We start from the raw sequence: 24,325 nt of genomic DNA on the forward strand, positions 1-24,325 counted from the left end.
AGATCTACTTGGCAAGACCAAGAGACATGTACATACACTCCCCCGGGACTTCTCTCAAAGAGTACGCCTTCACTATTGCCTCTGTAGCTTCTCTCTCTCCTTTCCCTGGGCATTCCTTTTTCTATTGTACTTTTGACCTTTCCTTCTTTGACCACAGTTGCCTGAATTTCTGTACATCATTCTATCCTTTGATGCTCTCAATCAATTCCATCACATGCGTTTTCAACCCCTTCATCTTCAATGACCTCAGGTCTTTATCATTCATCATCATCCTGACATTCTTCTGCAATTTCTTCCTTTGAGTTAAATCAAACTCTCATCCATCTGCCACTCTTTCCATCTTAGTATAAGCCTTTTGCGCCACTCTTGCAGCATCTCTGCTCATGTAAAGCAGTTCATGTAAATCCAAGCCTACTTTTTACTTTACAATCCCCTCAAACTCAGGAGCATATTTACAAGGGGTTATTGCCACCGGAACATCACTTTTTTTTACCTTCTGGTGGCGATAACCCTTTCGCCTTATTTACAAGGTGGTGTTAAGCCACTTAGGCCTAGATGTATCAAGATTCCATTTTGCGAATCTTAAATAGCGATTTTTAGCGAATCGCTATTTAGAATTCGCAAAATGGATTGTATGTAAAAAATCGCTTTTTTTTTAGCAATTCCTTATTATTCTTTATTTGCGAATTCGCATTTTGCGAATTCGCAAATAAGGAATAATTTCCCATGCATTCCTATGGGCCAGGAGGCCCATAGGAATGATTGTGAAGTAATTCTAAAATTGCGAATTCGCAATTTGCTAATCGCAATTTGAGAATTATTTCAAGGGTGCAGGGGTGTCTCATGGACACCCTGCTGCACCCCTGAAACTTACATGTGTGTGCATATGGCGCACATACATGCCCTATGGGCATGTATGTGTGTCACATGCCACCCTCAAAATTGCCAAATTTTGGTTTTTGAAAGGATTTCGCAAATTAACACAAACCTCAAGTTGGTGTTAATTTGCGATTCCTTCACCTGGATTCGCAATTTAAAAAAGCTTCATACATGGCATTTAAGGAATCGCAAAATTGCGATTCCTTAAATGCTTATGCAAAATAAGGAATCGCAATTTTTTGCGATTCCTTATTTTGCTAATTTCACATACATTCCAAAAGATGCAAAATGTCCGTTTGTGATTCGTTAAGGCCGAAATTCTGCGAATTTCGGCCTTAACGAATCGCAAAAGGCTTGATACATCTAGGCCCATGTGTAGCTTAATTCCGAATTGTAAATAATTCCTTTATTTACGCAGCACTTAGCGTGAAAGTGGTGGGCAATGGGTGTTGAAGTGGGCGTTCCGTGCAACACCTATTGCTTTTTGACGCTGTCCTTTGTTTTCAAGGCTGACATAAATATTGGTCAGCGCCAAAAATAAGACCAGGGAAAATCTGGTCTTAAACTTGTGCAGATGTGAGAAATGATTAGTTTCTCCTTGTTTTTGCTGTTTCTGCAGAACACATAGAAAGAGCAAATCACCATTAGTGATTGTTCATTGGAAGGAAGGTGTCCCTTCCTGCACATAAACAATCATCAAATAATAACAAGTTGCAACTTCTATATGTGCTGCAAACACAAGTTACAAATTGCCAATAGTGATTTGATATGGTGCAAGGGTGCCTGCATTAGTGCTAGGCAGCTAAATTTAGCACCAGAGCTAGGGGAAATGCAGGGGTGCGCCATATTATTGTAAATACAGTGCACCCCTGCATTTTCAGAATGTCGAGCATTGCGTTACCAATTGTGGTATAACATCGCTCTCTGCCCCTCTGTTGTGTATGTGCCCCTCAGTTTTTAATTGAGCTATGTTCCGTGCTAGTGACGGAACCACTCCGTCACGAGCCACGGGTGTGCTGTGCTCATGACGCAGAGGTTCCGTCACGCCGTGGCCGCTCCGCCCACGTGGCACTGATTCCCCGCCTGTGTGGGCGAATTAGTGAGTGGGCGGGCCGTGACGGAACCACTCAGTCATAAGCACAGCGCGCCGTGACTCGTGACGGAGTGGTTCCGTCACAAGCATGGCGGCGCCGCACGAACCCCCACTCCTTCCCCCCTGCACTGATGCGGAATTACCGCCTCAGCCAAGAGGTTGATCTCTGTGTTGTTTGTCTATCGGTCTGTGTGGTGGGCCCTAGAATTATGGATGCTTTGGTCCCTCCCTAGATAGGGGGTTCCAAGATTCAAAATGCTGGGTGCATCTAACATGCTGAGGGGAACGCATGAGGGTTGTTTAATTTAAGGTGTGCTAGTTATCATTAGGGTGGAAGGAATACTTCTGCTAGCAAGAGCCTAAGACTTAATTGAAGTAGCAGGTGTCTGGGCAATGGAGGTAAAAGTGGTTTCAGTTTAACTCTAGTCTGGTGCTTTGAGTCATACAGTACTCCTTTTTCAAGTTTTCAATTCACCGTATGTGGAAAGTACCACTCAATGGGAATCGTAATTTCCAATCTTTGTTAGAGTATTTGTGCCATTGGCTGAGACACATGAGCATGTGTAACACTTACGTTGCCATCATTTCCCTGGCTGGTGAACCTGCTGGTGGACATTTTTCTTCTAAATTGAACATATTCTTGCATTTTCAAAAAGTGATATCCCAGGTTTGTAAAATCAACAATCGTTCTTAACTCTGCTAATAAACTTTGTTCTTCTCATTTCGTGCCAAGCTCCCAGTTTGTTCGCCAATACCAGTGCGTCCCAGTCAAAGGTCAACCAATCACAGCAGGTCTTGCAGCATTTGCCAAACAATCCCTTCATTGCACCCTGTGGCTTAAGCAACATTTACTGCCAGACTCCTGTGAACTTTCTTCACACTTCTGTTTGTAAATGTTGGCAGCTTCCACTGGATGGAAAATTCTATAACACAGAGAATTCTAGCCACTTTTGTACAAAAGCAAATGTAGGAGTTTGCTCTGACCAGCACGCTCAATCCTGTGCACCAACGGAATAAGGAACTGGCAACCTCGTTAAGTACAATCATACAACAGAAGAGTTACGTCCCTATCTTGGTGTGACTGATAGCATCTAACAGTACAACTAACTTTAAGACAATTCAATAAATCTTAAACTACAACTGACTGAAGATACCTCTCTGTCAAAAAGTCATTTTCTGTGATTTATTTATTTGGAAACAGATTTTTATTGGGTTGTCATAGTGGCATCAATATAGGAAAAGCCGCCCAGTGGGCACATCATATGATCAAACTTTGCAAGTAAAATTCAGTGGTGTTATCCTCCCGCTTATTATCATGGGGCCCCCCTTCCCCGCCTAAGATCAGACTTCTCATCGAGCTGACAATATGCGCTACCCCCCCCCCCGCTATTCCACCATCCCTGCCCATGCTCGGAACCAAGTAGACATTTCCAAGCGCCTCCTCATAATCGGCATCTTAGAAGGAGTCCTCAGGTGGGTACCACCCTGCCCGTTGCCCCCCATCCCACACCCCCAACTCCCTAAGCTAAAAGACCCACACCACCCCTTCAGGCATGCCTCTCTATCAATAAAACGTCCGGGCATAGTTCACCTATCTCATCCACCGTGATCCATGTCCCCTACCTCCTGAACCCCAGGGGAACCATGTAAGGGGAAAAAGTGGAAGGAGGCCCTCAACTACCCCTTCTCTGGCCCCCCTCTACGGTCGAGTCTGCCAGAGATCTCAGGGTTCAGTTACCTGGTGGTGCGCTCCCCTCATCCAGTGTGTCTCCTGCGTCCTCAAGCGCGTGCTTCACCAAGTCCACCAGTGCCACCCACGACTGTGCCATTTCCATCGACTTTTCACTCCCAGTGCGCGTAGCCATTCGCAGTCTGCAGATACCCTCACCCTCCGCTCCCTGTTCCATCTCAGTAGGTTGAGGGCATTTTCTGACTTCCAGTGAGTTGTAAGCTCCCTCTTTGCTCACACTAGTCCCAGGTCAATGAATTTACGAGTAACTTTTGTCTTGGCACTATGCGGGAACCAATGCAACAGGCAACACCCAGGCGTCAGTGCTATCTCCCTCTCCGTGACTGTAGCCAGCTCAGCAGTCACCCCTCTCCAGTATTCCACCAAGTGTGGGCACTCCCAAAATATATGTAGGAACCCCGCTCCCTCCGGATTACACATTGGGCAGGTGGATAATACCCCAAAATATTCACTGATTTTCCCCGGTGTGTCTTGGGTTCCACCATCCCCTCCCGCCAGTGTTTTCGAATGGCTGTTGTCAAAGCCGCATGGAATAGAAAGTCCCTCATGGGAAATCGTGGCACTGCAAGAGGTCATCGAAGGGGAGGAGATTACCATCCTCAAACAATTCACCAATAGTGATGACCCCCACGTCGTCCCACTGCCGCAACCTGCTCCAGTCACCCCCATGTGGCAGCGCCTCACACATTCATAATGGGATCTCAGGTGCATACGGAGTACCTACCCGTGCCCTTCTAGCCAGGCAATTCCAACACTGTATCACTGTTCTCAAATCAGGGGTAATTGTGGTATCCCTCACAGGCAACTGCAACCGCACCCGGGAAAGTTGAGGTAAGCTTGGATCCTGGCCTCCTAAGTCTTCCGCGTCCCGGATTCTCTGCGCCGCCTATTTGGTAAACCGTTGAAGCTGCGCCCCATGATAATAGGCCTCATGGTCCGGTAGGGCAAACCCCTTCCGCACTTTGCTCCCCGATTCTGCCAGGGCTGGCAGGAAACAGGCACGATTTGGTCCAGTTGACGTGGAGGCCTGCAATCCTCCCCAGATTGTCTAATAATTCTTTAGCACCCCGTAACGCAGTGCCCGAGTTAGCCAGAAACAAAAGCAAATCATTTGCATAGAGCACTATATGCTGCACCTGTCCTTCTACTAACAGCCCCTGATAGTGATGACCCGTCCTGGCATGGACAGCCATGGGCTCCATTGCCAGAGCCAATGGCAGAGGGGACAGCGGGCACCCCTGCCTCGTAACCCTACCTACACTACATGGGGCAGATATCAGTCCTCTCATGCAGACCCTGGCAGTGGAGTTATTGTACAGGATCGCTGTTCATTTAACAAAGCGGTCCCCCAGTCCAAATGCCATCAGGACATTAAAAAGGTACGTCCATTCAAGACTATCAAAAGCCTTCTCAATGTCAACCATGAAAACACAGGCATCTTCCTTACAATAAGTGTCCGCCCCTAGAATGCGCAGAAGTTTCCGAACCTTCATCGCTGTGTTCCGAGATAAAATAAAACCCGCCTGGTCCAAGTGAATTAGGGTCATCATATGAACCATCAATCTACTTACCAACACACGACTCAATATCTTGTAGTCCAGATTAAGCTTGATCAGTGCCCTGGAGAATGTCCTATTCGAGGCCGGTTTCCCCGGTTTCAGAAGGGGGACAATTATTGCCTCCCGCGTAGAAGCCGGAAGGAAACCCTCCTGTCTCGTTCTGTTATACAGGGCTACTAGGCGGGGGCCAGGGTGTCTTATTCCACTGGTAGCCCATCCGACCCCGGTGTCTTGTTCCTAGCCATGTGCTTGATGGCTCTGCGCACTTTCCCCACCTCTATGTCCCTGCCAAGCTCTTCCGCTGCCTCCTCATCTATCTTGAGAGCTCCACTGCAGCCAGAAAGTCCCCATCATCAGGAAGTCCTGAGGCAAGCTTACTCTGATATAGTCCCTTGTAGTACTGAGGAAACTGTTCATTAATGGCACACTGGGTACACACTGCATTGCCCTCTGGATCCCTCAATTCCAACATAGACGTCCCCCTCCTCGCCGGATTGGCCAGCCAAGCCGGCAGCGCAACAGATTCTCTCGGTCGGCATGCGCCCGAGCAGTGTATGCCTAATAGTCAAAGGATCGTAAGCGTTCAATTTGTAGAGCCAGGGCCTCACGAACCGCAAGGAGGTCTTCTCGCTTATCAGGTTGTTCCGGCCTCTCTTTCTCCACCTCTCTTAGTTTACGCTCTGCGCTGTGGACATCTTGCAACAGCACCCTTCTCACTCCCACCACTTCCCCTATGCAGCGCCCCCTGATTACTGCTTTAAGGGCGTCCCATTCTATGAGTGGAGTCGCTGCTGACCCACTGTTGACCCCAAAATAATCTTCTATCGCTGTACCTATTGTGGCCCTGAACACTGGGTCCTCTAATGCCTCTGATCTCAGTCTCCAGGTGGGAATAGCGGGGCGACCCTGCAGCCAATTTAGCAATACCAACAGCGGGTTGTGATCTGATATCGTCTTAGCCAAATATTCACTATGGCTGATCGCCCCATGTACGTCTGGCGAACAGATAATCAAATCCAGACGAACATGTAAGTCGTGCAATGAGGAAAAATAGGAATAATCCCTATCTTCTGGATGAGAAGCCCTCCAAGTCTCTGTCAGTCCCCACTGTTGCAGCCATGCCCGTCTCGCCGCCGCCAGTCTGGTTGCTGGGGCACCGGTAGTGGAGGATGCGATCCACGTTGATATCTGCAGTACAATTAAAGTCTCCCCCTAACAGCACCGACCCTGTCAGCATAGTCGCCAGCTGTCGTGATAGATGCGCAAGAAATGCAGCTTGGTCTATGTTGGGGGCGTAAATGCTGTCCAACACAATGTCCCTGCCGTCAAGGCGCCCCACGATCACTACATACCGTCCATCCGGGTCAACCAGCTGTCCAGCGCACTGAAATGGAACCCCCGCACGGATCCATATTAACGTGCCCTGTTCAAAGGCCGAATAAGCCGTGGAGAACACCTGCCCCCGCCATCTGCACTGCAGAGGTGCCCCCTCTTGTTTCGTGAGGTGCGTCTCCTGTAATAGTGCAATCTGCACCCCTCTCCTCACAAGGTATGCATGTATCTGTCATTTTCTGTGATGCAGCGTGTCAGATTGCGGCATCACAGAAAGTGGATAATATAATAAAATTAGCCTAACTTTCTTGATGACTCGTTTTAAAATGTTTTACACAACACAAACAAAAAACAGATCTCACACATCCGATTACAATACATAGCCCAGAGCAGCTACCGCAGGTCTCTGTTTTGTTTCTCGACCACAACTACACACTATGCTTCTGTGATTCGCGTGAGAAGCTTTAGATGTTTTTGATGTTTTTGAGACTGTTACGCCGAGCTGGACGGAAGCTTGGGAAAACTCTGGATTGCATTGTGTAGGTGATCTATTCCAAGATGGATCCCTTCTCCCCTTTGACTTACTGGTCGAAGAATATGGCCTCCCTTCGGCCAGTTCCAAATGCACAGATCTATCACTACAGCCCTTAAAGATCACTAGGGCATATCCCACGTGGAGCCACCCACCTATCCTTTACAGCAAACCCTTTACACAATAGAAGCCGGTAGAAAGCTGATATCCTTGCTAGTTCGGTCTTTCCCCATCAGACTTACTCTCCACTAATAGAGCTGCGTGAGGAATGTGAATCAGACATAGGTCTTACATCTACAAAACAAATAATGGGTTAACCAGCTCTGTCATCCTCACAAGATCTCGCGTAATGTCAAATTTCAACATATCCAATTTAATATCTTATACAGTGCTTGTTTAATTCCAGCGTGCCTAGGCAAAATACCCACTAATTGGCGTTGCTGTCATTCACCTGATGAAGATATAAAACATATGTTCTGGTACTGCCCCATTGCTGCTGTGCTTTTATAGTGAAATTGCAACCGTTCTTACCCCTGTAACGGGCAATCAAACACTACATAAACCAGAATGTTTTTAAGCCTGCCCTTAAACCAGCAAAGTTGGTCATAGATTTCTGGATCTTGGCTTTCTTCTACTGTGGCACTTACCATGCATTGGAAAGCCTCCTCTCTGTCTGGGCGGTCCTACTGGCATGCCACGGTGCTGCCTTGAGCTGAAGTAGAATCCGTCTCTATGGAGGGAGGAGGCACAATGCTCTATTGCTCCCAGGTGGGATTACATGGTTTCTGCATTCACAGAACGTGTCAGAGATCATAACCGACCCCCATAGATGAGTGCCCATTCATAATGCCACTGGATACCTGTTCCCCCTTTGTCAATTACCCTAGAGTGGCCCCTCCCTTTTCATTCTATCAGTGAACGGAAACTTCATAGCTTGTCATTTCGAAGACCCTGGCTTAATATTACGTTATCCTTTTCACTACACAATGGGTTGTTTTTTACACTGCATCCACCTGGTGGTCTCACACGGGTAGCATCTCATCTGAAGTTCCTCATCAAGACATTCTTGATATGACAGCTTTTTCCTCAGGTACGTTTGTATCTTTATCTTAATTCTATGTTTTATTTTGTTAGTATTTTAGTACTGCTTACTTATACTTAATGATCTCTTGCCACTGTTGGACTATCTAGCTACTCACTCAGCTGTTGGATACTGTGCAAAATTGGTAGCACTGTAGTCCTAAGACATCTTGTACTATTGTTTGTTGTTACTAAAAACAATAAAAAAAATGGTTACAAACATTTTTTAGCTGCAAGATGTAGGTATCCCCAAAAAATTGTATACATTTTTTTTTAGCTTTAATCTACTTTTCCATCTTTCTTTTCATGGTTGTTTGATTGACCCTATTTACTGTTGTTCACATCCGAAGATAATCATACAAGTACAAAACGGTGGGTTACAGTTAAAGAAATGTCTGATGGTATAATTAACAGCCCGCATAATCCTCCCATTTTCAGAACAGAATTTGGTTACAAATCGTATTGCTTCAAGACAGTTCCACATTCTTTTTTGGGAATTCGCACCTAATTTTGCCGCAAGTCATTCTACAGATAAACTGTACTTTTCTAACTGACTTCTTCAATATTCTTAACGGGCATCTCCTATTTTTGAACTCCTCTAATGAATTCGTCACCACTGCAGTTTCATTTGTGTTGCAACATTTTTTGAAATGTAATGTTATTTTCCTAAATTTTAGGATGTCCAGACTTGTAGTGTAAAATTCTATTGCTAACTGTTTCCTTTCTAGATGAACAATTTAAGAGTTTTTGGTCTTTAATATACAGTCAAAGGTCTAAAAATATAATCTTAGTCTTGTCATACTCAGTGCTCAGTTCTATGTTCTTATTGTTGTTGAGCAACGCTGCCTCTGATCTCTTCCAAATCATTAACATGCTGCCAATATACTACACCCACAAAATCACAATGGTATATCCGTCTCTTAAGATTTAATTCCTGGGATGCTCCATCTCATACCAACCCATTAGAAGGTTGAAGTAAGAGGGACAAAACCAGACATCCATACCAGTTCCACAGACGTGAATGGGACTTCTTTTCTCATACAAGAAATAGATATTTTTAAAATAAACTCTGTAATTTCCAAAATCATCTTAGTATGTTGTGAATGCCCAGAAGACTCAAACGAAAAGAAGTATTTCTGTGCAGCCAGTCCATCTACATGTACTATTACCATATACAGACGTTTTACATCTATGTCACCAGCCACAACCTGCCTCCTAAGGAACATCATAGGCTTTCTTTAACAAATCTTTTAAATCGTTGATATCAGAAGGAAGACTGCGCACTATGGGTGCCAGAAAAATATCAATATACTCAACTACTGTATGTTTGCATGAACCTATTTCTGCAATAGCGGGATACCCCGCAGGGTATTCACCCCTTTTGAATATTTGTTACAAAATAGTTAACAGGAACTTCAGAGTATTTTGTGAACAGATATCTGTATTTTTGTTATATCTAATACACCCCTCTCCAACTAATTTTGAAATAGTTTGGACATATTTTTGTCCTGGCCTTCAGATAATCTGTAACCACAAATAATTGGTGTACAACTTCTTAACTATACATCTAAAAGTTAAAAATGACGACATTCCATCCCTTATCTGCCGTGTTACGCAGCGGACGCGCGCAGCGGGAGCACTGAATGAGCGCCGAAGGTGCACCAAAGGTAAGCCCGTCTACGCCCGTCCGTGCCTGGACCGCGCCCAGTGCCAGGACCCCTGGCCCTCGCAGACCCCAGCCCACCCGCCGGACGTATGACGCCACCACCCTCAACGCACTCAACTCCGGCCGATCCCCGGGATGCTACCGAGCCACCCCGAGACGCACCCACGGACCCTTCTGCTGCAACGCCTGCAAGTTCACCTGCAACCGGACTCACGCCTCACCAGCACCCACCAAGCCGACCTCCAGCAGCACCCACCTGAAGTGCATCCTGCTCAACACCCGCTCCATCCACAGACACGCCATCGAGCTCTGGAACCTGCTCGACACCACAGCCCCAGACATCGCCTTCCTCACGGAAACCTGGATGAACGCCTCCTCAGCGCCCGACATCGCCATCGCCATCCCGGACGGCTACAAGATCATCCGGAGAGACCGCATCAACCAGACCGGAGGAGGCATCGCCATCATCCACAGGAACACCATCCGCATCACGACCAACACCGACGACACCCGCCGAACACCTGCACTTCCAGATCCACGTCAACCCCAAGACCACCCTCCGAGGCACCCTCATCTACAGACCCCCGGGACCACGCACTCAATTCAGCGAAGACATCGCCGACTTCATCAGCCCACACGCCCTCCCCTCCGCCGACTACATCCTCCTGGGGGACCTCAACTTCCACCTGGAGAACAACAACGACCGCAACACCACCACCCTGCTGGACAACCTCGCCAACCTCGGGCTCAAGCAACTGGTGACCACCCCCACCCACTACGCCGGACACACACTCGACCTGGTCTTCTCTTCCAGCAAGGACATCACCTTCAGTCACGCCACGGGACTCCACTGGACGGACCACAGCTGCGTCCACTTCAGCTTCAGGAGGACCACGCTCCACCATCACCAGCAACAGGTTCCCCGCAGAAGCTGGAACAAGATCACTGCAGACCAGCTCGCTACTTCCCTGAGCAAGAACCCTCCCGCCAGCTCAACAAACCCCAGCCAAGCGGCCACCAACCTCACGAAGTGGATCAGCGACTGCGCAGACGACCTCGCCCCTCTGAAGACCCCGCCGAGCAGACCCGGCAGCAAGAAAGCCCCATGGTTTAACGACAAACTCAAGAGCTCCAAGAAGAACTGCAGAGCACTCGAGAAAACCTGGCGCAGAGACCCAACACCGGACAACATGACTGCCCTCAAGCTCGCCACCCGAAAACACCACCAACTGATCCACACCACCAAGAAAACCGCATTCAAGGAACGACTGGACAACAACGCACACAACAGCAAGGAACTCTTCAACATCGTGAAAGAGCTCTCCCACCCCAACGCCGGAAACAATGACATCACCCCTTCACAAGACCTCTGCAACTCCCTCGCCTCCTACTTCCACAACAAGATCGCGGACATACACAACAGCTTCAGCACTCAACCGACGCACGCCACGACCGAACCACCGCCCCCCACCACCACCCTCCGCACATGGACCCCGATCAGCACCGAAGACACCATCCGCACGATGAACTCCATCCACTCCGGATCTCCGACCGACCCCTGCCCTCACCACGTCTTCAACAAAGCCGACGCTGTCATCGCACCCCACCTGCGGGACATCGTCAACACCTCCTTCGACACCGCCACCTTCCCGGAGAGCTGGAAGCATGCCGAACTCAGCGCTCTACTTAAGAAACCATCAGCCGACCCCACCGACCTCAAGAACTACCGCCCCATCTCGCTGCTCCCGTTTCCGGCAAAAGTCATCGAGAAGACCGTCAACAAGCAGCTGGCCGCCTTCCTTGAGACGAATGGTTCCCTCGACCTCTCGCAGTCCGGCTTCAGGGCCAACCACAGCACCGAGACCGCCCTGATCGCAGCTACCGATGACATCCGAGCCCTGCTCGACAACGGAGAAACAGCGGCCCTCATCCTCCTGGACCTCTCCGCGGCCTTCGACACTGTCTGCCACCGTACCCTAGTACAGCGCCTCAGCAACGTCGGCATCCAGGAGAAGGCACGGGACTGGATCATCTCCTTCCTCTCCGGAATGACACAGAGAGTCCGCCTCCCCCCGTTCAGATCGGAGGCCACCGAAGTCATCTGCGGCGTTCCCCAAGGCTCCTCGCTCAGCCCAACACTCTTCAACGTCTACATGAGCCCCCTCGCAGCCATCGCACGCCAGCACAACCTCAACATCATCTCCTACGCCGACGACACCCAGCTGATCCTCTCCCTCACCAACGACCCCGCCACCGCCAGAGCCAACCTGCACGAAGGGATGACAGACGTAGCCAAATGGATGTCAAACAGCCGCCTGAAACTGAACTCGGACAAGACGGAAGTCCTCATCCTGGGATCCTCACCCTCCGCCTGGGACGACTCCTGGTGGCCCCCCGCCCTGGGCAGCGCACCCAAACCAACAGACCACGCACGCAACCTGGGCTTCATCCTGGACTCCTCCCTCTCCATGACCAGACAAGTCAACGCCGTCTCCTCGTCGTGCTTCAACATCCTGCGCATGCTACGTAAGATCTTCCGGTGGATCCCCACCGAGACCAGGAAGACGGTCACCCAGGCCCTCGTCACCAGCCGACTGGACTACGGCAACTCCCTCTAGGCCGGAACCACCGCCAAACTCCAGAAGAGACTCCAGCGGATCCAGAACACCTCAGCACGACTCATCCTGGACATCCCCCGCCGCAGCCACATATCCGGACACCTGATAGATCTGCACTGGCTCCCGGTCAAAAAAAGAATCACCTTCCGGCTCCTCACCCACGCACACAAAGCCCTACACAACCAAGGCCCAGGATACCTAAACAGCCGCCTCAACTTCTACGCTCCCAAACGCCAGCTTCGATCGACCAGCCACGCCCTCGCCGCCGTCCCCCGCATCCGAAGAGCCACCACAGGAGGAAGGTCCTTCTCCTACCTGGCCGCCAAGACTTGGAATTCCCTCCCGACCCACCTCCGCCTGACCCAGGACCACCTCGCCTTCAGGAAGCAGCTCAAGACCTGGCTATTCGAGCGGTAGCGGACCCCCCACCCCCCAGCGCCTTGAGACCCTCCGGGTGAGTAGTGCGCTATATAAATGCTTTGATTGATTGATTGATTGATTGATTGTAGGATAATTGTGCAAAGAGTAAAGTTTCTCTCTTTAATCTTTAGAAATATAGTCATTTTATAAGTAAATCTACATTATGCTGAAATGATTTAATTTGAAAATATGCTCCCTATAAAGGTGTTTTATGTAAGCCAGCAGGCTTAGAGAGTTTGAGCATAAGTGCAGAACCTAAAGACTGGTAATTTTTTTAAAGAGTTTTACATAGTGCAAATTTGACCCGAAGGTATCATAGCACTTTACATGAGCACCAGTTGTGTTACAGACAAACACATTCATTTTTATTAGGCACGAGGAGTTTAAAGTGATTTGCCCAGAATCACAGGATGTTGAGCGCCACTGCCAAGACTCGAACCCGGATCCCCAGCTTCGAGGTCAACCGCTCTAGCCGTAAGGCCACATCCTCTCCCCTACACTGGCCATATCTGTCCATACAAATGTATTTGCATAAACAGGGCTGCCTAATCATACCTATTAGGATCATGTTGCTCAGGAAGATCCATAGGAGTGTATTTGATACAAAAATATCCAGTATTGTCCTCTGTATCATGTCTATACAAGAATAAACAACCTCAGCAGTTTATACTGCTGTCTGCCCCTACAATGAGTTTGATTCTCCCCATGTTTGCTGGAGTTCCCTTCATGTTAACTGTGCACTAGGGAAAAGGTGCATGTTCTAGGGTTTTTCTACTTCATTATCCATTATATTCAAAGACTTTGGTGGTGGTACTGCTGATATCATACAGCTCTACCTGAAACTTTCCTCTGCCTCAGACCTCCAATGCCTCAAACTCTGCCTGTACATCATCCAAACCTTGATTTTCAATTCATACCTTGCTGAACCCAGCAAAGACAGACTTCTAAACAAGAAAGTACAAACTGGCTCAAACACATGAATATTGAGGGCTTCAAACCCAACTTTCACTGAATGCCATGTCACTTGAATTTATCCTGGAAACTAGCCTCAGCCTCAAGGAACACATTGTCCAAAACAAAAGATGGACTGGTACCAATTCCCTTTTCTAAAGAAAGTGAAACTGTTTCATGCCGAAGCAACTTAAGAACTCCTGTTCAAGCCCTAGAACTCTTGCATCTGGATGGTTGCACCCCTACTCCAAGGCCTCTCAGACACCACACTGTGACTTACCAGACTCCACACTGGCGCCCCGTAAGAGCATCCTATACGTTGCAGCATGTCTCATACAGGAAGTGTCAATATATGATCACATCTGCTCAAATTTAGAAAAGCTCTGGAGACACACCCCTTTAAAGAATACATTCACAATGCCTTAGTAGCCCACAAACCAGCTACCTCTTCTATCACTCATTGATTTTATTTTTGACTTTGACTGTCTACAGCGCTCCGCAGCCTTTTGGCTAAGTTTCAGTATAGAAATACCACACACATACATGAATACATACATACATACATACATACATACATACATATCAGGGTATCAATCTCAACTCGGATTCCGTTTTTGGACAAGTAGCGCCATTTGGATGAATACACTGCTTTGACTGAAATATTTAAAACCATTAGTAGATGTTCCATTCAGTGAGCATCTTTAGCTAAACTGTATGTTTTTATCAAGGCCATTGTGCAGCAAAGTTTTACCTTGTAACTGCAGCTGTTGCATAATGGGAGCCATCTTGTACACACATGAAAATAAGCAGAAGCAAGGCAAGAGTTTATGCTGACTAAACATGCTCATTTAAGGCCTTATATTAAGGCCCACAACTAAGTGAAACTGCTCAAATGCACAAATACAGACCAAAGACTACAATGTATATTAACATCATCAAAACACATGTAAGCGGTTGCTGCACATCAGAGCATGTCGATGATAAAAGGGACGCGCCTTCATTCTGGAGTGGAGAAGTGTGGCTCAATGGTTAGAGCGGCAGACCCTAATGCAGATGTCTAGCCAGGGACCAGGGTTCAATTCCCTGCCTCGGTGGGTCTTGTGCTCAAAATTCCACGGACCTGATAATTCTCGCCTCTGTGCCTATTCCAATCATGGAGTCCCACTCTGCAACTCTGGGCAATAGCTTGCTTAATCTCCACAACGGCCCCCACAACGCTAAGGATGCCTGGCCTCCACCTTGGGGGTGCCCAGGAGTGGACACCTCACAGGGAAAGCCAGGATGGGTTCCACAGCGGTATTTGTACAAGCGCCTTGAGACCCTTGTGGGTGAGTAGTGTGCTATACAAGTATCAATTTACATTACATTTACATTCTAGTTGTGCGGTGAGAGTTTATGAGGTGTTTAGGCGGGAGATAGGGGTAGTTACTGGTATAACCAACGTTCACTGCTTGCGACTGTATGGTGGTATTGAGAGTGCGTGGAGGGTTTGGGCCGCGCCACTGGCGGTCGCGCCCAGGGCGCATGGTTCGCAGGGTGGATGTGTACACAACGTTACCCACAGTGATTCCACATGGTGTATAATCGGGGGTCTCGCACTACCGCTTTTTGGGCGGAGACTCCTGTTGCCTGCCAGGTTGGTGTTGGGAATTGTAGGAGGTGTACATTAGTGCATGCATCTGTCCAACGTGCGGATTCTGCTGCATTCAGAATAAGGCAGTAAGTGGACATAAAGGGCACAGGAAGAGGCAGTTTGCACAGAAACATCACCGAAGTAGTATGTTTGCACACGTGTGTTTTTTAGGTAGACACTCGAGTTCATTAAAGGGCCGAAGAAATTATTTAAAAACATGCATAGATATGGCAGATTAATACATGGTAAACAGATAAACAGTGTCTCCTTGTACATTCCTGGGCATTTTATACTTAAAACAGGAGCTAAGAAAAGATAAACAATGGCCCCTTATACATTCCTCGGCACGTTATACTTAAAAAAGGAGTTAAGAAAAGATAACAGCTAAGGCTCAGTATGCATGCCACTTTCAAGTGCAGATGGCTATTAGCGTGATTTATACATATCGTGGAGCATTAGTCCTCACAAGATGTGTAACGAGTTGGTCCATTTTGGTCCTAGGTTTCTGAGGCTGAATAAAAACGTTTAACTGCAGTTATCAGCATCACCAGATTATGAAAATCGGTGGAAGTGGGCCCTAAGATTTTACATTACGGCAATATTATATAAAGGGCTGTGTTCTGAGAGAATGAAATGTTCGATCTGTTGTGTAGCTGGAGATATAAAGATATACGTTTCACCAAATATTAAGAGCAAAAGAGCTTCATTGTGCATACAACGCTGGGGCATATTACCAACAACTAGCGATAATTTTTGTCTCTAACTTGTTTAGAGACAAAAATTATCGCCGCACATCGGCGATTTTTATCGCAGATAAACCTTGCTATTAGCAAGGTTTATCGCAAATGCGATAAAAAACGGCCGCAATGCATGAATATCGCTGAAAAGTCAGCGATATTCATTCATTATCGAGCAAATGCTCTTAGCCATGTTATCCACCTCCCATTGGATAACATGGTGAAGAACTGCTCAGGGCAGGTGTTAGTTTTTTGGAGATATTCGCGCTTAGCGCGAATATCTCCAAAAGTTGGTAATAGGAGATAGCGATGTTAGCGACTCCAGTCGCTAACATCTTGGCACGCCCACTTTGCATGTCATTAGTGATAAATATCACTGACATGCAAAGCGGGGCCCAAGATGGTCGCTATCTCCTATTAGCTGTCACTAACTGGTGTTAGCGACAGCTTGGTAATAGGAGATAATTTTATCTCCGCTTTCTTGGCTTTTAAAGCCAAAAAAGCGGAGATAAACCCCCTTGATAATATGCCCCGCTGTGCTCTCAAACTGCACGGTGTGGATTCAAATACAGGCCTAACAATAAAGAGTATGCCTTTTGCCATGTATTAAGTAATTTGCTCTTAAAAATATTCTGCGATAGAAACAATGCTAAGGGGGCTGTGAATTGTCAACACACTAGCACCGGGACCTTAGAACTCTACTGGCCGCTGGGGTTCAGGTTATCCCAATGTGTTTTGGGCTTCCAAATTCTATCATGTCTGCAAATAAATGCACCGAACATGTAGTCATTTAGTCTACAATTTACAGTAGACGGGAATGGCTAAATAATCTGGAATGCGGGCTCTTGTTTATAATATGTATGAATTTATGTATCAAATTAAAGAAAAAATATTTCCAGATGTACTAGTCAAACAATAATTTATCAAGTTCCCTTTGGGAATACAGCTCGTCACAGGTTCCTGGCAGGGGGGCATGGATTCCTCCAGGAAAACAGGAGATAGTGTAAACTGGGGGGCTTCACAACTGGATGGCCACTGACTGACCAGATAATAAAAGGGAGCGGTGGCATCAGGATGGAGGGCATATGTTGGTAGAAGGGTAGTAGCTCTTTATACAAACTATAGTAGGGGCTATTGTGGAGCACAGTTAGCGCGGGGGGGAGGGCGAGTGCGCCAGGGAGCTTCTCAACCTGTGGCGGTTCAGCGACTGGATAACCCGGGGGGGGGTGGGGGCTGGGGGGCGGTTCTAGGATCCACGTGTGCAGAGGGTAGGCGGAAAGTGGGATTGACCTGTGGTTGGTCCTGGACTCTTCTGCCCTAACCCACAACGTATGGACTGAGTTGAACCTTGGGGAGGCTGCCTGAGTGCAGGTACCCCGGTGGACGGGCCAGTGAGCCATGCGGGGCCCTGGTTTTTAAGTAGTGCAACTGTTTTCTGTAGCTCATTGGGGCCTGCTGGCACAATGTGTGCAACAGAGTGGGGCTTGGTGGGCCGAGACGGCCAAATTCAAATGTATGGCCAAGGTCAAGAGTTCAAGTGTAATGTGGCGCATACCTTCTTTACTGCCTTTGACAGGTAAAGGCCATTAAAATGTACGCCAAGTTCAAGTGTAATGTCGTGCCTAATTGCCTTGCAGCCTTCGTCATGTTGATGCCGCTAAAAAGTGAGGCTGTAATGAGTTTATATCCAAAAAGGATATTGTTACTCTCGTGTTGGTCACTGGTGAATTACCTGGTTTGTGAATAAAAAGGCTACGCCATGAACAACACACTCTGATTCTGAGAGTCCTTGGGCAATTGGGAGGAGTGAATGTCACGTTGTGCGCGTACTATAAGCAGATACAAGGCAAGAGTTTATGCCGACTATGCATGCTCATTTAAGGCCTTATAATAAGGCCCACAACTAAGTGAAAGTAATCAAATACACAAATACAGACCAAGGGCTGCAATGTATATTAACATCATCAAAACACATGTAAGCGGTTGCTGCACATCAGAGCATGTCGATTATAAACTAGAGCAAAGTGTACATTGGGATATGTAGAAATGCCTGGGTATAACCAAATTGCATATTGTAAGATCCTCAGCCACTGTGTGGACCTCGACTATGATGTCCACTTTAATGGGATGTGTTACTCTGGAATGTGCTGTATTTATTAAAAGTATTTAGAATTGCAGCTTCAAATATTTCTTTTCTTTCTGCCCCTTTTTCTTAGGTACCAGTCATGTAGTTTCATCGCTTTCACAGGAAGTACGTATTCTTTTTTATTGACTCCTAGAGAATATGCAAAGTATTTTAATTTTAATGAAAATGTGTTGGTGTTTTATGTGTTTTCCACATATTTTGTGCCTATAAAATCAGTAGAACTAGATACAGCTAATTACACTCTTTAAACCGGTCTTTGCTACCTCAAACATTTCACGGTAATAACCGTGTGCTGCGTCCTTCAAAGTAAAATATAAAAATCGTAGTTCAATGTCCCAGATGGATTCACGGTCATCTCCTTTGGAGGCACCTTCCAGGACCAGTAGCAAGCTCTGTCGAAATTCTGCATACTTCAATTTTAATACTATCAAATTTGTAATTTCGTCAAAGTGTTCTTCCCTGAAGCGTTTCTACATGCCATTTTGGAAGACCTTTTACATTTTTTTTAACGGAGTTTAATATAGCGCGAACTTGACCCGGTATCGGGTATCAGAGCGCTTTACATAGCACCAGTTGCCTTACATGAGGACACATTCATTTTTTTTGTTAGGCATAAATCCCTTTCCTGAAAAGGACCAGTCTTTCAACGTTCAATGTATCCACCTTTCTATCAGTCCCCAAGCTCCTATTCTACCTAATCTGCTTGAAAAAGAAAGCCTTTTCTAGAATCCAGCCAAATACCGCCTCAGTACCAATTAGATTAGGGCACGTCATGCGACTGAACCTGCCTTGCTAGGATTCCTGGAAAAAGCGGTAAACGTCTATGGCTGGCCGTTCTTCAGACTGGGGTCAGGTAGGGTCTTAACCAGTCAGTCATTCACTCAGTAAAATTTCGGCAGAAGAAAATGGTCCATTCAACATGGTCCGTGACTGGCTACCCGCCCCTCCCAGCTTACCACACCTCACCTTGAAGATTGACATAGGCAAATTGTCTTTGGAAGGCGGGGGTCAGGGCCCCCCCGGCCGTATTTATTATACAAAACAATAAAATTATGAATATCAACAAGACATCATTATGTTAGAATAACAAAATTGCAGACATTAGATTTACAGTATTGAAGACAAGTATTGAAGGCTAACCTTAACAAAAGTCTAATACAGCGTGTTTCCTATCCGAATCTAACATCCTAGCTGAATTTTGCATTCTAACATTTTGGGCCCTGACGGCAAGGTCAAGTCCTACAAACCACGCCCTTAGCTAAAGGTGCGCATGCGCGACCGGGGACCGCCTACCCCGTCGGCATCCTGAACTCCATTTAACCAACAAGGAGGGCCCTTACACTCTGCGTCATAAGTTGACGTCATGGTGTATGTGCGGGGTGGCTAGTGGCCTAAGGAAAGCGTGACTCCCTCCCCCGCATTTTTAGCAGCTAGCGGATATACCTGCCCCTGAAGTTCTAGGAGGGACCAGTGGCCCCTCCCCCTGGGCCGTCCCCTCCGTGGATGGTGACGCCCCCCCTTAGGACCTTAAATTGCTGCTCACCGATCATGACCTTACCGCATGACCCACCCTAATAAATACGACGATGAACCTAGAAAGAAAACATCACTAAAGGACAACTACACTCAACTAAAACAAATAGTATCCGTGCATGCTGTACTAATGGGAAAAAAGGCCTAAGCATACGCAAAATTACATTTTATTGGCAAACGGTCACAGCTAGAAAACGGGAAAAAGGCCTAGGTATACAAACCATAATTGAACAACAGCAACATTAAACACAATCTTCACAGCTAAACGTGGGACAAAAGGCCTAGGTACACAAATCAGCCTATCTACTTCAATCATGTCCAACTGGCAAACAAGGCCTAACACCACTATTCCTGTCTAGTAGCCTGCTTTTGGGGATGGTGGGTGGGTAAATTAGAAGCCCCAAGCGTGGGGCAGCGAGGTCTGCGGGGAGCGAGTCGGAGGCAAAGAGGGCGCTCCGCTCGCTCCCCGGCCCTCTTATGTGCCTGTCCTGCTGGGGGGTCCCCGGCCCTGCTGACCCGCCCCCCAGACTAGTGGGATGCATTGCATTTTGCAACAGGGACAAAGGGGAGGGACATATGGTCTAGGAAGGTCAGCTTGGAATAGTAGAGTTTTAGAAGCAGTGGAGAGAAGTCTGTCCTCGCCACATAGCGTGAGATAGAGAAAAGGAACACGTGGTTTGTTCACCGCATTTTGCCACAGAAATAGATTGAATTCACAATGAATCACGTATGTCCCAATTGAATGCTCTAGTTTAAAAATAAAGGAAACTCATCGCTTGTCCTCCTATCCTGGTCCTAAAGTGACAGGAGGGAGTCATGGCACACCAACGGGCTACATATGGGTCTGGGAGAGCATGAAACCTGCAGTAAATCAGAAGGTCTCCCTCCCCGCCAGTCCAATGTTTTTCCAGCTCCATTTAGAGGTGAAGTATCAGCTGACGGGCCACTAGTCAATGGTTCCACCTGCTGTCAATTATATCTGGTGGGTCATCTTTTATTGTGCTGCGAGCTTTACTGCATCAGGTGGCCTACTCTTCTTTGGGCGGGCTTCCTCACAAAGGTTTCCCTCTTTGTGTTCGCCATTAGTGGAGTTGTGGACCCAAGGAAAATCCTCAATTCCCCACAGACAAGGGAAAAACTCCCTGCATGTTAGTGCCATTTTTTCAATTTGTAAAAATAAGTCCCCACTTTTCGGTTTTCTTCTGTCAACCAAAATAATTGCCAGCTGGCTGTCAATACATGTTGGCTGGCTGACATTGCAGTTTTACTGGATGTCCTTCTTTTAGTCAGTGGAAGCTGTATCAGAAAAATGTCCCCTGCTGACTTTGGGGGATCATTAAATATGGCTCACTTTCGTCTGCCTTGCACCAGAGTCAGGCTGGTGGTCCACCACTCTCTAGATAAATCCCTAAGTCTTATCCACTTCATGACATGATATCATGATCCATCCAGCCTTTTGCCACAGAAGCTGTAACAGATTGAAGTGTATGATGCATCATCAAACCTGCCCACAATGGGTGGCATAGTAAAGAAGGGGAGAGGGGTTGGCCTAACGGCTAAGGCGCTCGACCTCGGACCTGGGGATCTGGCGCTCGACCTCGGACCTGGGGATCTGGGTTCGAGTCTCGGTAACGACGCCAAAAACCCCCTGTGATTCTGGGCAAATCACTTAATCTCCCCGTGCCTAAAATTAAAGTGTGTCCTCATGTAACGTAACTGGTGCTATGTAAAGCGCTCTGATAACTGATTCGGTTCGGTTCTAGTTCGCGCTATATAAAACTCTGCAAAAAAAAAAAGAGGTGACTCAGGTGGCATGACCATGCACATTTATGTCATGTGAATGCGAATTGAATCTCCTCTCTCTGATCAAGTGAGTGCAAATGGAATTCATAATCCATCAAGCCTGCCTCTATATGGCAGTCCAACACCCCCAACTATCCACCCTGACAATTCTTTAGTTTCACACCTGACTTTGATATATTACAGTTATTCAGATGAAATCACCATTTCCAAAGCACTGCTGGCTGCCTTCCCTGGCTTTATGACATTATTGGTTTGTTACTGGTTCATCCCAGGAAACTTCTTATCTTCATGGCCTATAAATGGTTTGACTTATCTCTCATGCTACCCGCTTACTCTTCTGAAGTGCTGTTTCATGCTCCAGCTCCAAATCTTATGCCGTCTCACCCGTCGTAACTTTAATGTGTGTGTTTTTTTAACCTAGGCTACTTAGCCCTCTGGGTTCTATTCTTCATTTAGTCATTCATCTTACTTGTTTGTTACTTCCTTAGTCTGGCTCATCCTTACCTTTCTTCTAGTCCTGTCATCTTTCCTTTTACGATTCCGTCCAGGCCTTCCTTCTTATCATGTGATAGAACATGTGCCACCTCCATATAGTCACTGGATCTCTGAGCAGGAAGTAAACCTTAGAGCCATTTTACTGCTCAGCGTGCAAGGGACCCGGGCAATATTGCTCGTGCATTGTGACCACGGCTTTGCAACAGTTGTGCGTCCAGAAGGTGCTTGCCTGTTGCATCCTGAGCAGCATATCTTCCTCGGTAGGCCAGGTTGATTATTTATAGAATGCATGTTATACGTCTATTTTGTCCTACATACCCTTGGATGTCATTTGAAAAAACACAAGGCCTTAATTTACTTTTCTTGTTTCACACCAGGATTATGGACATGCAAAAACAGTGTTGCCCTTGCACTCCCCACTACTATTGGAGCCAAAGCCAGAGGCTGAAGAGCAACACCTATATGCAGAAATAGTTGGCCGTGAACCTTTGCCCACGGTATATGCCACAGTGGATCGTCCAGGCTCTAGCCCGGTCTTATCAGCCGAAGGTGTCCCTCGGAGTACGATCTCACATTCTGCAATGGCCACCCTTGTGTCCACGTATTCAACTGTGGAAGCACCAGGTCCTGTTCCTCCATGTTCATATGACTGGCCACCTGGGCACTCATGATTTCTCTCCAGCATACTCTCCAGTGTTTTCACCCTGATCTGCACCAATGTACTCAACAATGGATGCTCCTCGGCCAGTACCACATGCTCAATGCTCAAGACCTCTTAAACCACACCTACATGTAACAATGACCCATCCTGCCGAGCACAGCAGTACCCCGCTGTTAGCTCCCTCTGGCTTCACTGAAGTTGATAAATAAACTTGAGAGTCTTATTTCTGTGTCAAAATTCACAATTCATGACCTAGGAGTCAAATATGGACCCAACACCAAAATATATGTGATAGGCATGGAAAGCGGGTAGTAAAGTCCAGAATGGCTGAGCTATGTTGTTGGATTTGGGGTGGCCTGGAGCTGGTTCCGGAGACAGAAATTCTGCAGAACAAAATGTAAAGTAAAATGAGCTGTTGGTGTGTTAGAAATGTGCCATCCCACTGTTCGCCTTCACGATGGATTGGTCCCAGTATCTATGAGTGAACAATAAGATGGCCGATCCCACGAAGCAAAGAAATACACCTGGAAAATGTAATGGGTTGGAGAGAGTAAGCGCAGGGAGGCGGTTGGACGTTGGTTGAAAGCTCAGGCCAGACTGGCCGCTCTGCAGACTCTCTTGGATTTCAGTCTGGGAGGCAGCCTTCCGCGCAGAATGTTTTGCCATGATTTGAGTACACCCCCAGGGCCCCTTTCTAGTCCCAGCTTCCCGCAGTGTGCGTCTTGTTTGCATATCTATGGCAGGTCTCATTTTGTTTTCCCGTCTGGTCTGACAGAGGTGTCATTTTTGAAGTGTCCTAATCCAGGGGCGGCTGGTGTTAATGGGCGTAGAGGGCGTTGCCCTCCCTACCTTCCTGAGGGAGAAGCAAGATGTTGATGAGCAAAAACGCCCAGCAGCTTGAAACGAATGATGACTTGCTGTTCTGCAATAAACATGTTGAATTGTGATTTATAATTGTTGATACTGTAAGGTAACAGATGACAAATACTGTTTATGTGATTGGTGCAGCTATGAAAATCAATAAAATTATGTTAAAAAAAAATGTTGAATTGTGGACATGTCCTGCTGCGCATGTGCCAAGGGCGAGGTATTGCTCGACCTGCATGCACACGCTGCAGCCGTGACATAATTTCAGAGGGAGTGGTGAGTAACATTGCCATCTACAAGGAGGCCTTCAGGCGCACATTACAGTGGCCCCGAAAGGAGTTAACAAAACTGTATTCATTTCAATGGGAGGGGGTGGACCAGGCTGCGGCCGAAGGAGACAAAGAGGTTGTAGATTAGTCATCCCGAGAGGGGGCGGGGTGGAGGGGTGCCTCTCCTGAATAATTTGTTGTATCACGTGTAAAACTGCATGGTTTCGCTTTTGGTTGGGAAACAAGCAGCCTGACTGATCCCTGAGTCCGAACCTGTCTCTTCGGAGGGGGCCTCATCACG

General features: G+C 47.2%; 1 protein-coding gene across 3 annotated transcripts in view; it reads left to right on the forward strand.

The window, feature by feature from the left end:
• Positions 1-23,930, forward strand: part of LOC144753746 (immunoglobulin superfamily member 1-like) — a 752,980-nt gene extending 729,050 nt beyond the window's left edge. For all 3 annotated transcript variants that reach the window (XM_078641329.1, XM_078641330.1, XM_078641327.1), the window contains 2 exons: positions 18,467-18,501; positions 22,605-23,930. In XM_078641329.1, the coding sequence (XP_078497455.1) occupies positions 18,467-18,501; positions 22,605-22,898 (329 nt within the window). In that variant the 3' untranslated portion in view covers positions 22,899-23,930. The remainder of the gene's footprint in view (positions 1-18,466; positions 18,502-22,604) is intronic.
• The last annotated feature ends 395 nt before the right edge of the window (positions 23,931-24,325 follow it).

The sequence above is a fragment of the Lissotriton helveticus genome, chromosome 5_1 (assembly GCF_964261635.1).
Source record: "Lissotriton helveticus chromosome 5_1, aLisHel1.1, whole genome shotgun sequence".
NCBI classification, from domain to species: Eukaryota; Metazoa; Chordata; class Amphibia; order Caudata; family Salamandridae; genus Lissotriton; species Lissotriton helveticus.